The sequence below is a fragment of the Eutrema salsugineum genome, unplaced genomic scaffold (genome assembly GCF_000478725.1).
Source record: "Eutrema salsugineum unplaced genomic scaffold, Eutsalg1_0 scaffold_13, whole genome shotgun sequence".
NCBI lineage: Eukaryota > Viridiplantae > Streptophyta > Magnoliopsida > Brassicales > Brassicaceae > Eutrema > Eutrema salsugineum.
The window spans coordinates 9,267,673-9,279,733 of record NW_006256885.1 but is presented as its reverse complement, the minus strand read 5'-3'; the positions used below and the strand labels follow the sequence as shown (position 1 = coordinate 9,279,733).

At 35.0% G+C, this 12,061-nt stretch overlaps 3 protein-coding genes across 3 annotated transcripts in view; all 3 read left to right on the top strand.

Moving 5' to 3' along the window:
* LOC18024524 (phosphoglucan phosphatase LSF1, chloroplastic) overlaps positions 1-2,690 on the top strand; it is a 3,354-nt gene extending 664 nt beyond the window's left edge. The window contains exons 3-10 of the mRNA XM_006408453.2: positions 322-806; positions 899-967; positions 1,061-1,182; positions 1,287-1,502; positions 1,615-1,720; positions 1,842-1,954; positions 2,096-2,243; positions 2,373-2,690. Coding sequence (XP_006408516.2) covers positions 322-806; positions 899-967; positions 1,061-1,182; positions 1,287-1,502; positions 1,615-1,720; positions 1,842-1,954; positions 2,096-2,243; positions 2,373-2,492 — 1,379 coding nt within the window. The 3' untranslated portion in view covers positions 2,493-2,690. The remainder of the gene's footprint in view (positions 1-321; positions 807-898; positions 968-1,060; positions 1,183-1,286; positions 1,503-1,614; positions 1,721-1,841; positions 1,955-2,095; positions 2,244-2,372) is intronic.
* A 739-nt stretch (positions 2,691-3,429) lies between these two features.
* Positions 3,430-7,292, top strand: LOC18024523 (beta carbonic anhydrase 1, chloroplastic). The gene is made up of 10 exons (XM_006408451.2): positions 3,430-3,749; positions 5,051-5,112; positions 5,276-5,425; positions 5,512-5,560; positions 5,652-5,768; positions 5,901-5,954; positions 6,286-6,371; positions 6,460-6,565; positions 6,658-6,816; positions 7,093-7,292. Exons 1-10 carry the CDS (start codon positions 3,543-3,545, stop codon positions 7,129-7,131), a joined length of 1,029 nt encoding a protein of 342 aa, XP_006408514.1. The 5' UTR covers positions 3,430-3,542; the 3' UTR covers positions 7,132-7,292.
* A 2,271-nt stretch (positions 7,293-9,563) lies between these two features.
* On the top strand, positions 9,564-12,057 carry LOC18024522 (serine/threonine-protein kinase STY13). Its single transcript, XM_006408448.2, has 6 exons — positions 9,564-10,199; positions 10,499-10,620; positions 10,761-10,957; positions 11,077-11,251; positions 11,353-11,487; positions 11,611-12,057. Exons 1-6 carry the CDS (start codon positions 9,791-9,793, stop codon positions 11,815-11,817), a joined length of 1,245 nt encoding a protein of 414 aa, XP_006408511.1. The 5' UTR covers positions 9,564-9,790; the 3' UTR covers positions 11,818-12,057.
* The last annotated feature ends 4 nt before the right edge of the window (positions 12,058-12,061 follow it).

Below are 12,061 nucleotides of genomic sequence, written 5' to 3'. Positions count from 1 at the left end.
CCGAGTAAGAATTTAAGGATCAAGTTTGTTTTGTGCTGTTTACTTAACGTGGATGCTCACTACTTAATAGGGTACTTATTGCTAGCACTCTGTTACATGACTAGATATTTTGCCATGTCTTGGTTGATTTACTAATGTCTAATGATATGCTAACTCTGTGACATTTTAATCTGTTTTTTTATCCATATTTTTATATGCCTATAACCTCAAGCAGTCATAGCTGGAGTTTTCTATATATCATTGTTTTAAAAATGTAGTATTTCCTGCAGTGCTGTGAGTTGCAAGCTGACTTTATTGTTATGTTTATGAATTTTTCTTTTTTATTTCTTCCAGTTTTTGGTTTATTCAGGAAGATGCTGATAGAGAAAACAGGATCGTTTAGCCTTGTTCTTGAAAGACCTTTCTCCCCGTTTCCAATTCAGTATCTGCTTCACTTGAGCGACCTTGATATGCTCTATAACAGAGGACGTGTGCCCTTTGTTACTTGGAATAAAAATCTTTTATCATCGAATCTGAGATCACCTGAAGGCACTGGAAACTCTGGCTATGCTGCATTTTCATCGAAATTCTTTACACCCCACGGATGGAAACTTTTGACCAGACACAGCAATTCCTTGCAATCAGGGACACCGAAGAACATTCTTTCTCCACCTATCAGTCCACTGGTTTGTGTCTCTTCAGAACAAGAGCCTGGAGATGGGGAATGGGGTTATGGGAATTTCCCTTTAGAGGAATACATCAAAGCCCTTGATCGATCAAAAGGAGAGCTGCATTATAACCATGCTCTTGGAATGCGCTACAGTAAGGTCTGCTTTCTGTTCCTGAATAGCCTAGTTTCTATTCTTTCTCTTTCTTTTCAATCTCTCAGCGCCATTATTCTCTTCTTGGACATTTTCAGATTACAGAGCAGATATATGTCGGCTCATGTATACAAACAGAAGATGATGTAGAAAACTTGTCGGACACAGTGAGTGCTGCATAGCGCCTATAGTTGAGAAATTTGATTTCTGTGGTATGCATTGAAACTTTGGTTTTGATTGATCAAGCTTTTCTGCTTTAGGGAATTACTGCTATACTGAATTTCCAAGGTGGAACTGAAGCTCAAAACTGGGGAATTGATTCACAAAAGATAAAGGATGCATGCCAGAAATCTGAAATCTTAATGATCAACTATCCTATAAGGTACGCAAATTCATATCTCCTTGAGGAACCTCGTGTGTTTTCTTTTCTTAGCGCTCTAATCAGGTGTGAAAAAAAATAGTAAAGTCTGGATATTTTGGTTCCAGGGATGCAGATTCCTTTGATCTGAGGAAGAAACTACCACTTTGTGTTGGACTCTTACTACGGTTACTTAAAAAGAACCATCGTGTGTTTGTAACTTGTACCACTGGTTTTGACCGGTCGTCAGCTTCTGTGATTGCTTATCTGCACTGGATGACTGACACCTCTCTTCATGCTGCTTATAGTTTCGTTACAGGATTGCACGCTTGCAAACCTGACAGGTTTATATATTCATCTCATCTCTTTTTCTGATCATTAAACATGTAGACCAAACATGAAATATGTATATAGTAACTTATTTCTGTTTTGATGGAAAAAACATTGAACCTGCAGACCTGCGATTGCTTGGGCGACATGGGATCTAATTGCAATAGTGGACGATGGCAAACATGATGAACCTCCAACACACGCTGTAACCTTTGTGTGGAATGGACACGAGGTGACTAATCCTTCACATGCTTTTGTTGTTTTTTGGTGCAGTTATTCCGTGATCTCTAGGGTTGAACAACTTGACTGGCCTCTGTGAATTTAAGTTGCACCTTTGGTTTGCTCTATCGCAGGGAGAGGATGTCTTGTTGGTTGGGGATTTCACTGGAAATTGGAAAGAACCGATAAAAGCAACACACAAGGGCGGTCCACGTTTTGAAACAGAAGTTAGGCTTTCACAGGGAAAGTAAGTCTTGCTTCTTTTGACTTCGCGTGTTGGTTGAATTTGGGGTTTTGAGGGATCGCGGAGGTGTTCTAGTTTGGATACTAATGAAAATAAAATTAGTGTTATATTAAAACATGGTGATCGTTGTTGACATTGTGGCAGATACTACTACAAATACATAATCAACGGTGATTGGAGGCATTCAACAACTTCTCCAACGGAAAGGGATGATCGAGGAAATACTAACAATATAATAGTGGTTGGAGATGTTGCTAGCGTCAGGCCTACTGTGCAGCAACAACCAAGAAAGGTTACTATTACTATGCACTAGTTTTCCTTTTTTGATACAAAGAGCAAAAAACTTGGTTAAGTGTTCCCACAGTATGTCTTCCTGAATAATTTATTATCTGAGGCAACTCTTACCATGTTTGTTTTGCAGGATGCAAATATCATAAAGGTGATTGAGAGAATGCTGACAGAGAGTGAAAGGTTTAGGTTGGCTAAAGCAGCTCGGTGTATCGCATTCTCAGTCTGTCCAATAAGACTTTGCCCAAAGTAGGATTTTTTTGTTTTCTTTTTCTTTTGGGCATTAAGTTATACTATTCAATCTACTCCCCTCTCTGCAAAATTCACTGTTCATGTCCATTTTAAACTCTAAATGAGTAAATAAAAGCCACGTTCGACACACTTTATGACAAGAGAATGTTAACATTATGTTGTGTTTTTGCATGAAAAAATGTCGACATAGTTTCGCCATTACCCCCTCACTTCACATATAAGTCCCAAAACCAAACACTAATGAATGCAATTCTCGTCTCTTTCTTTCTTCTTCAATTTCTCTCTCTCCTAACACTGGGGAAGGAAGTAGAAACTCTACTTTCTCCCTAATTTTGCTTGTATGAGTTATGGTCATGGAAGATCTGAGTGAACGGTTGAGAGAAACAAAGCTTCTTTTTTATGACTTCGTCTCTCTTTTTTTTTCATTCTCCATTTTAATGAGTTTCTTATTGTTCATGCTACTAATAAGAGTTTTTCACCGAGTCTGTTCTCCTATAGAATAGAATTGGTCGTCCATGATTGACGTAAATCCTTTCCTTACATTGTGTGCATCTTCTGGAGTAAATTAATGTGCATACAAGAGCAGTCTCTCTGGCCTTTGAAGCGCTTACTGAAGCATGACTCATACGCAATACAAACAATGGCCTAAGATCTAAAGTGGGTGGTGTTTATTTAAGATGAGAGTCTGAGAGGCTGATTCTTGTTTTGGTGATAAGGGACCTTATCCTTTTAACTTTTTGAAAACCTTTTATTTTCTAAATATAAAATAAAATAACCAATTTTGAAAGAACAAGGGCACGTAGAACTTGAGCTAATATTCCTCATCCACAAAAAGAGAAGAAGCTTTCTTATTCACCTCACCCATCGCTTTCATTATCCTCGTTCCCACAACCTCACCATGACCATGAGACAGTACCGTTCTTCTTTTAAAAACCCTCAAAATCTTTCACCATTCCCATAATATTTTCACTTTAAGTAGCTTCCATAAGTCTATATATTACTATAAAAATACATACCACTCTCTCACTAATAAACTTCTCTTCACCAGCAAATGTCGACCGCTCCTCTCTCCGGCTTCTTCCTCACCTCTCTTTCTCCTTCTCAATCTTCTCTCCAAAAGCTCTCTCTTCGTTCTTCTCCCACCGTCGCTTGCCTCCCTTCTTCTTCTTCCTCCTCCTCCTCCTCCCGTTCCGTTCCAACCCTTATCCGTAACGAGCCCGTTTTTGCTGCTCCTGCTCCTATCATTACCCCTTACTGGGTATACATTTTACATCCATCTCTCTCTCTCTCTGATCTTTTTAACCTACGTTAATTACTTATTACTTATTACATATCTTTACATTGTTGTTTAATTACGTTTTGTAGGGGTTATTTATACATATATAGATATGATTAGTGACCCGACAAAAATTATGGGATATTTCTCCAGTTCAGACTTTTTTTAATAATGTCACACGATTTTACGATATTGTTATAAATCAGATTCTGCATTTACCATATTAATTATAAGAACAAAAAAAATGTTACTATATTTCACAACTTTCTAACTATATTTTCACCATCTCATTTGATTATTTTCTTACATTTTATTTCAAACAGCTAAAAGATTTATCATTTTATTTCAATATTTCTGGTTTTGTTTTGTTGTCGTTCGAACCACCAATATAGTTAAAAAGAAAGACTTGTATTCACTATTCAGTACAGATTAATCTAGGACACGTTACACGTCTATCTTTCAAAATTCTTTTTTTTTCGTACGAAAAAATTACCATACGAAACTTCCACAAATTCTGGAAACTCTCACGTGTGTAAACAACACATTTCCTTTTATTATCCTTACTACTATTATCCGTGTTTCATTTTTTGGTTTTTAGCGTCGTACCGAAAGAAAACCCCAAATTAAGACTTTCGAGGAGCTCAGTGAATCACAAGTGATGTGTTCATTTTTAGCGATTCAAACTTCATATATAGAGTAGTAACTTATTTGGGGTTTAGAGTAACTTATTATTACTCATTTGTTTCGACATTTTATCACACATTCTAAACCAAATACTGATAATTTAATGATGTCTCATGTGTAGAAAACAATAATGACCTCGAGTGGCATCTCTACTCAAAATCCGACATTTTTAAATTGGAAGTTGGGGCGTACGTAGGATCCACGTGATTAAGAGAAAAGAATTTACTAGTAGCTAAGCTAATTAACAAAACGATTTATGAAACTGGAGACGTGTGAGTGTGTGTGTGTACGTACGTACCATATGAGAGCGTGTGGAGAATATGGGTGATGAAGTCGCCATCTATATTTATTTTAACAACCTACCAATTTGGCTCCTAACCACATTACCGATCTTCCACAGTTCCACCCCAAAAATAAATTACATATATTCAATACCATAAAATTGTTCTCTATCGTATAATGTAGTACTTGAATAGGTTGATTATAGTTTCACTTTTAACACACACACACGACAAAGCTCCTCTCTTTACTAATTAATTACTTCTCTGACAATTTCTAAAACATTCTCTTATAATTTTATCTGGTCAACAAACTTGCAGAGCGAAGAGATGGGAAGCGAAGCATACCAAGAGGCCATTGAAGCTCTCAAGAAGCTTCTCATGTAAGTAAAATATATATCTATTTTCCTTAATTATTCGCGTATATATAATATCTGATGATTTTTTAAACAAGGCCAAAATAGGGATCTTTCATTATATAATTATTTAAGTATTCATGTAATAAACTTGTTTAATTAATCGTAATATATGTGTGTATACGGGCAGCGAGAAGGAAGAGCTAAAGACGGTTGCGGCGGCTAAGGTGGAGCAGATCACGGCGGAGCTTCAGACAGGTACTTCTTCCGACAAGAAAGCTTTCGACCCCGTTGAAAACATTAAGCAAGGCTTCATCACTTTCAAGAAGGAGAAATACGAGTAAGTATTCCTATTTTATATTCTTTATAATTATATATGACCAAATTAAATTAGTCTAGATTTCATATGAATACTGTATTCTGCAGAACCAACCCTGCTTTGTACGGTGAGCTCGCCAAGGGTCAAAGTCCTAAGGTAAATAAGAAGAATATAACAAATTAACAATTTGTTTAAAGATGAAAAGAAAATAGTGAGTAATCTATATATGTGTGAATGGGTGGTGCAGTACATGGTGTTCGCTTGTTCGGACTCACGTGTGTGTCCATCGCACGTCCTCAACTTCCAGCCAGGAGAGGCCTTTGTGGTCCGTAACATTGCCAACATGGTTCCTCCTTTTGACAAGGTTTCTAACACTTTACTATTCTCTCTCTTCTACGGTTCTACGTACCTAGCTAGGACTCTAGACCGAAGTGTTTGACTTTTGTCTCAATGAGTCGTAACGTTGACCCTTTTGTTTTTTTCCAAAAAATTGCAGGTCAAATACGGTGGAGTTGGAGCAGCCATTGAATACGCTGTCTTGCACCTTAAGGTGAACCATTTATCTTTTACCTCTTATATCTGTTCAATTATTTGGACGGGGACATACAAGATTTATGTGTGATATACTCACATACAACAACTAAGATAAAATATATATATATATATATATATATATATTCGTACTATTAAGTATTAACACCTTAACAAAACAAAGACGGTACTGAATTTAGTAAAATATATTCAACTATTCTAACTAAAAGATCCTGAGAAAAATAGAGATAGATTTGAAAATGTATAATTGTAAATTAACGAAAAGTGTTAATTTCATAATTAATATTATTAAATACTTACTTGATTTCTATTGCAATTTATTAATGTAGGTGGAGAACATTGTGGTGATAGGACACAGTGCATGTGGTGGGATCAAGGGACTTATGTCTTTCCCCTTAGATGGAAACAACTCCACGTATAATTTCTTTATATCCAATTTCTCTAAATTTAACATCAATTATTTTATTAAATGATGTTCTTACAATAAACGTTGTGAATTGCAGTGATTTCATAGAGGATTGGGTGAAAATCTGTTTACCAGCCAAGTCAAAGGTTATATCAGAACTTGGAGATTCAGCCTTTGAAGACCAATGTGGTCGATGTGAAAGGGTACACAATTTACATGTTCATTCATATCTGAAATAAATATCTATACAAATTATATATATAAGACTATAATACAATGTTTTTAATTAATGCAGGAGGCAGTGAATGTTTCACTAGCAAACCTATTAACATATCCATTTGTGAGAGAAGGACTTGTGAAGGGAACACTTGCTTTGAAGGGAGGCTACTATGACTTTATTAAGGGTGCTTTTGAGCTTTGGGGACTTGAATTTGGCCTCTCCGAAACTAGCTCTGTATGAACCAATCCATCATCATCATCATCATGAACATCCATCATCATCTTTAATATATCTCTATTCCATATGTAATTTGTAATGTACCGTTGATTGTGATGAGTTATCTCTCTTCTTACTCTCTACCAAGTTTCTTCATATAAATAATAAAAAGGGGACCCAGATGATATACATATATATTTCGCGGTTTTAATGAAAATTTGAGTTTACATATTATATGGGTATGTCAAATCGGTTGTATTACGGTTTAATTTTATTTTCTATGTTGCTTGGTAGGTTAAAGATGTGGCTACCATACTACATTGGAAGCTGTAGGAACTTCTTTGAAGCCTTTTTCCGATTTCACCTTTTCCTTTCAGTCACACCAACTTGTGTTTCCATGTAGTCCATCATCAGAAAACCTTTCGCATTATAATTAAATATGAATCTTGCATGCAAATGGTCTTTTAGTTTTATTTAAATAAGAAAATTGAAAATTTGGGGACAAGAATTCAAATAAAAACTAAAATATCAACTAAGTGATTTCATTGTATTTGAAAGTAAATAAATAGAGTATATTGCAGATTTTAAACTATATCTAAGAAATCTGAAGAAAGTGGGTCACAAATAAGGTCATCTTCAAAGCGTCTCTTGATAGACAGACTCCTTGACAATTTTATTGCCAACTAATCCTGAGTCTATCCTCATTTGTTCCCTTACCTTTTTGAGCTCCCTTGCGAAGCTTTTGTCCTGCTGCTTGTTTAATTAATCCACCTTCTGTTTCATTCTATTTTTTTTTCTCCATTTTTGTTCATTCCCTACTGCACATGCAGTTAATATGTAATTTCTTATAATCTAGTAAATTTTGACGTTAGTGAAAATATAATAAGTTCAAGCTTTATTCAAATATATGTGAACTGGAGGAAGGTAAGTGGCATGAAAATTAGTGATTTGGCCAAAATCAAATACAAGTGAGTTGATTAAGATGAGACAACCTGGTTTGACTACCTTGGGATCTGACAGTAAGTGATCATTTAAAAATCATATTCATTAGAATTTTGAAGAAAGTAAAGAATAGAACCTCCCTGTCTCGTCATTACACATAACAATAAATTAAAATACATACGTTTCTTACTTCCATCACGCTCATATCGACAAAAAGTATACATATTAAAACCACATATATATATATATATATTATATTCAATGGTATATACCTTATACAAATATTAGTAATATGGCATTTCTTTTTTTATTCATGTATGGTTGAGTCTGAAGAATGAAGATAAATAGATATGCTTGCTACAATTTCTAACCTCTCCATGTGACCTCTGAGTCTCTGGCTATCTTCTTTTGTCTTTGGGTTAGAAAACCCTTGCTCTTTTCTTTTTTTTTTTTCAACGAAGAAGATTTTTTTGTTTGTTTTTTCTGTTTGAAATTAAACATATTATGTAACTGTTAGCCTGTGATACAAAAGATGTACACCCTTTTTATTTTCCTATAAATATAAAAATATACTTTAAAAATACAATTTTTAAGTAACTTATATTATGTGCGCACTGCTGCCGGCACAGTACATATACTTTTTTTCCAGTTTTGGATCACATGAATTGAAGGCGGTCAAAGATTTCACGTGCTGACGTGCATGTCGATTCAAATCATCAGCGAGTTCTTTTTTTTTCCTTTTTTTTCTTTTTAACAACTTTCAGACTTAACGCAATACGGTTATGCCAATATTGAAAATTGAGTAAATATAATAAATAAGGTGGATTAAATATATTTCAATGCTTTATGTTCGGTCGTTTTCTTATCCTACCCGTTTCCTTATTTGTGACTGTCTAAGCTTCTTCTTTGTTTTTTTTTTCTTTTTTGGTTTCTGACGAACAAAGACGATTAATTACCAAAAATTATCTATTGAAAAAACAAAATTACCCCAAATTATTTTCGATTTCATTTGTGTGATAAAATGATACTTCTATTCCATATTATAACTCGTATATGTACGAGGACATAAGATGATACGATGACATTGACATATGAAAGAAACAGTAATTATAAAGTAATGTTGAAAATGGCACATTAGAACAAACAAAAAAATGAAAAAGCAATAGCTTAGCGGAAAGGTAGAAAAATGACCATGAATCCCATGATTTCATGAACTATCTAATTATCTATCGTCACTCACTTATATAAGGTTATATTTAATACATTATATATTTCCAAAACGATAATTTTTAGGTTTCTTTTTATCTTTTTTTTTTTCTTTTAACTTTGGTTTGTGACGTTAATTTGTCTATTGTGAAACGTAATAATCTCGAAGTAACTGATAGTTAATATAATAATATAATTTCTATTATCTTCAAAGTTTAAAAGATTCAAGAACTACAGCAAAATAAAAGCAATAAAGGTTCTTAACTTATTCACAATGGATCTTAAATCACTGTAGAAAATAAAAAAAAATGGTGCTACTTTCAGAAAACAAAAACATAAAATAATACTATACGAAATTTCTCAACAAAAATGATAGTAATTTTTTTTTTGCCGTAAATGATAGTAGTTTTTTAATATTTAAAAAACGGTAAGAATGAAAATAATGTATTAGTTCTGAGTAGAAAAATGTAATAGTGTATTATCCATAAAAGAGAGTTGTGAGAAGTGGAGCCGACACATGTCGAGCCTTAGCCTGTTAGGGACACCCCATGTGGTCACGTGTAAACGACTGTTTGTCTGAAAACAAAATTAAGTTTGAAGTATTCCGAGAAGTTTCATCACAGAGGAAGAAGGAAAGCAAAAAGAGAGAGAGAGTGAGCCTCTTCTTTAGTTGTTTGTTGCAATAAACACAAACACAACTTCCCCATTTCTGCTTTTTTTTTGTTCAACTCGATCCTAAACACTCCAATCACAGTTCACAACCCATCCGGAAAATACAATAAAATAATCTCAAGGAAACAGAAAAAAAGGAGAAAGAAAAAAATATTTGGTTTTGGCGGAGAAAATGAAGGAGAAGGCGGAGAGTGGTGGGGGAGGAGGAGTAGGATACGTGAGAGCGGATCAGATAGATTTAAAGAGTTTGGACGAGCAGTTGCAAAGACACTTAAGCAGAGCATGGACGATGGAGAAGAGGAAGAGTTTGAGTGATGGCGAAGATAACGTTACTAATAAACACAACCAAAACAACTTCGGACATCGACAGCTTGTGTTTCAGAGACCGCTTCTCGGTGGTGGTGGTGGATATAATAACAACAACAACAACAAGGACATAACTAGGTCGACGACGACCGAGGTGGGGAAGTCGAGGAGAGAGTGGGAAATTGATCCTTCTAAGCTTATCATCAAAAGTGTGATTGCTCGTGGTACTTTTGGTACTGTCCATCGTGGAATCTATGATGGTCAAGATGTCGCCGGTACAATCTCTCTCTCTGTCTCTCATGATTAAATATTTTGTGTCTTAATTCTAAGAAATATATATTACTATTCTTAGATACCCGGTTGGCCAAATAAGTAAGATTTCTTTAGATAACTTAACCAAGTGATCAAGAAAAAAAAACATGCATTACTGCAATCGAAAAACTCTGTTTCTATATCTACTTTTTTCAAACAATTTGGATTTTTTTTTATATAAAAAAAACAAGGAATTTATATATGTGTGAATTAAATAATTAATGTAATTTGAATTAAAAAAAAAAAAAAAAAAAAAAAACAGTGAAGTTACTAGATTGGGGAGAAGAGGGACACAGGTCAGACGCAGAGATAGCTTCGCTAAGAGCTGCTTTCACTCAAGAAGTTGCTGTTTGGCATAAGCTTGACCATCCCAATGTCACCAAGGTACCCACTCATTCTTATGCCCAGTACCCAATGGTGTTAATATGGTGAACACATGAACCAATATATTCAAACTATAGCCAAAATCGAAACGTAATAATATATTGATCGAGTTGCTCTACGTGTGAATGGAAATGAAAAAGTTCATAGGAGCGGCGATGGGGACATCGGAGATGAGCATACAGACGGAAAACGGGCAAATGGGAATGCCGAGTAACGTTTGCTGCGTCGTCGTTGAGTATTGTCCCGGCGGTGCTCTCAAGTCTTTCCTTATCAAAACTCGCCGCCGCAAACTCGCCTTCAAAGTCGTTATCCAACTCTCCCTTGACCTAGCTCGCGGGTATATATACATATATATATATATATATGTCTTTTTTTTGCTATTTTATAATATGGATAAATTAAACTAAATCCCTATGATTTATATATATATATATATATATATATGTAATGTATTAGGTTGAGTTACTTGCACTCGCAGAAGATAGTGCATAGAGACGTGAAAACGGAGAACATGCTTTTGGACAAGTCTCGCACCTTAAAGATTGCAGATTTTGGTGTGGCTCGTCTCGAGGCCTCCAACCCTAACGACATGACCGGTGAGACCGGAACCTTGGGCTACATGGCTCCCGAGGTATATATATACATTAATTGTGATATAATTAATAGTATGTACTTTTATTAGTAAAGATGATGGAAAAATGTTTTTTTTTTTCTTTAAAAAAAAAAAAACAGGTGTTAAATGGGAGTGCGTACAACAGAAAGTGTGATGTGTATAGCTTCGGGATATGTCTGTGGGAGATATACTGTTGCGACATGCCTTATCCCGACCTCAGTTTCTCCGAAGTTACCTCCGCCGTCGTCCGCCAGGTCTTAATTGTCATTAATTTTTCCTATAGCTTTATATATATATATATATATATATATTCTTTCATTTATCCATCGTCTAATCAATAATAATATATATACAATAAAATAATGTGAAATAAATAGAATTTGAGACCGGAGATACCGAGATGTTGTCCGAGTGCGCTGGGAAACGTGATGAAGAGGTGCTGGGATGCGAACCCTGATAAGAGGCCTGAGATGGATGAAGTTGTTTCCATGTTGGAGTCCATCGATACTTCTAAAGGCGGTGGTATGATTCCTCCCGACCAACAACATGGCTGTTTCTGTTTCCGCCGTCACCGAGGCCCCTGATGTTCTTACTTACGTATATATATATATATATATATATATATAACCAAATCGACAACATTTCTATTATTATTTAGCTCTTATTTAATTTGCATAGTAGAAAGATTATTTTATAATAGTACTTAATTAGCTAGTTAATTAAGTTTGTGGGGATGATCAAATGTGGGATTTATAACTTTCAATCAGTTGGTGTATGATTTACAGGATGAATGTCGTATCTATTTGAAACGATCATTTCATACGTTTA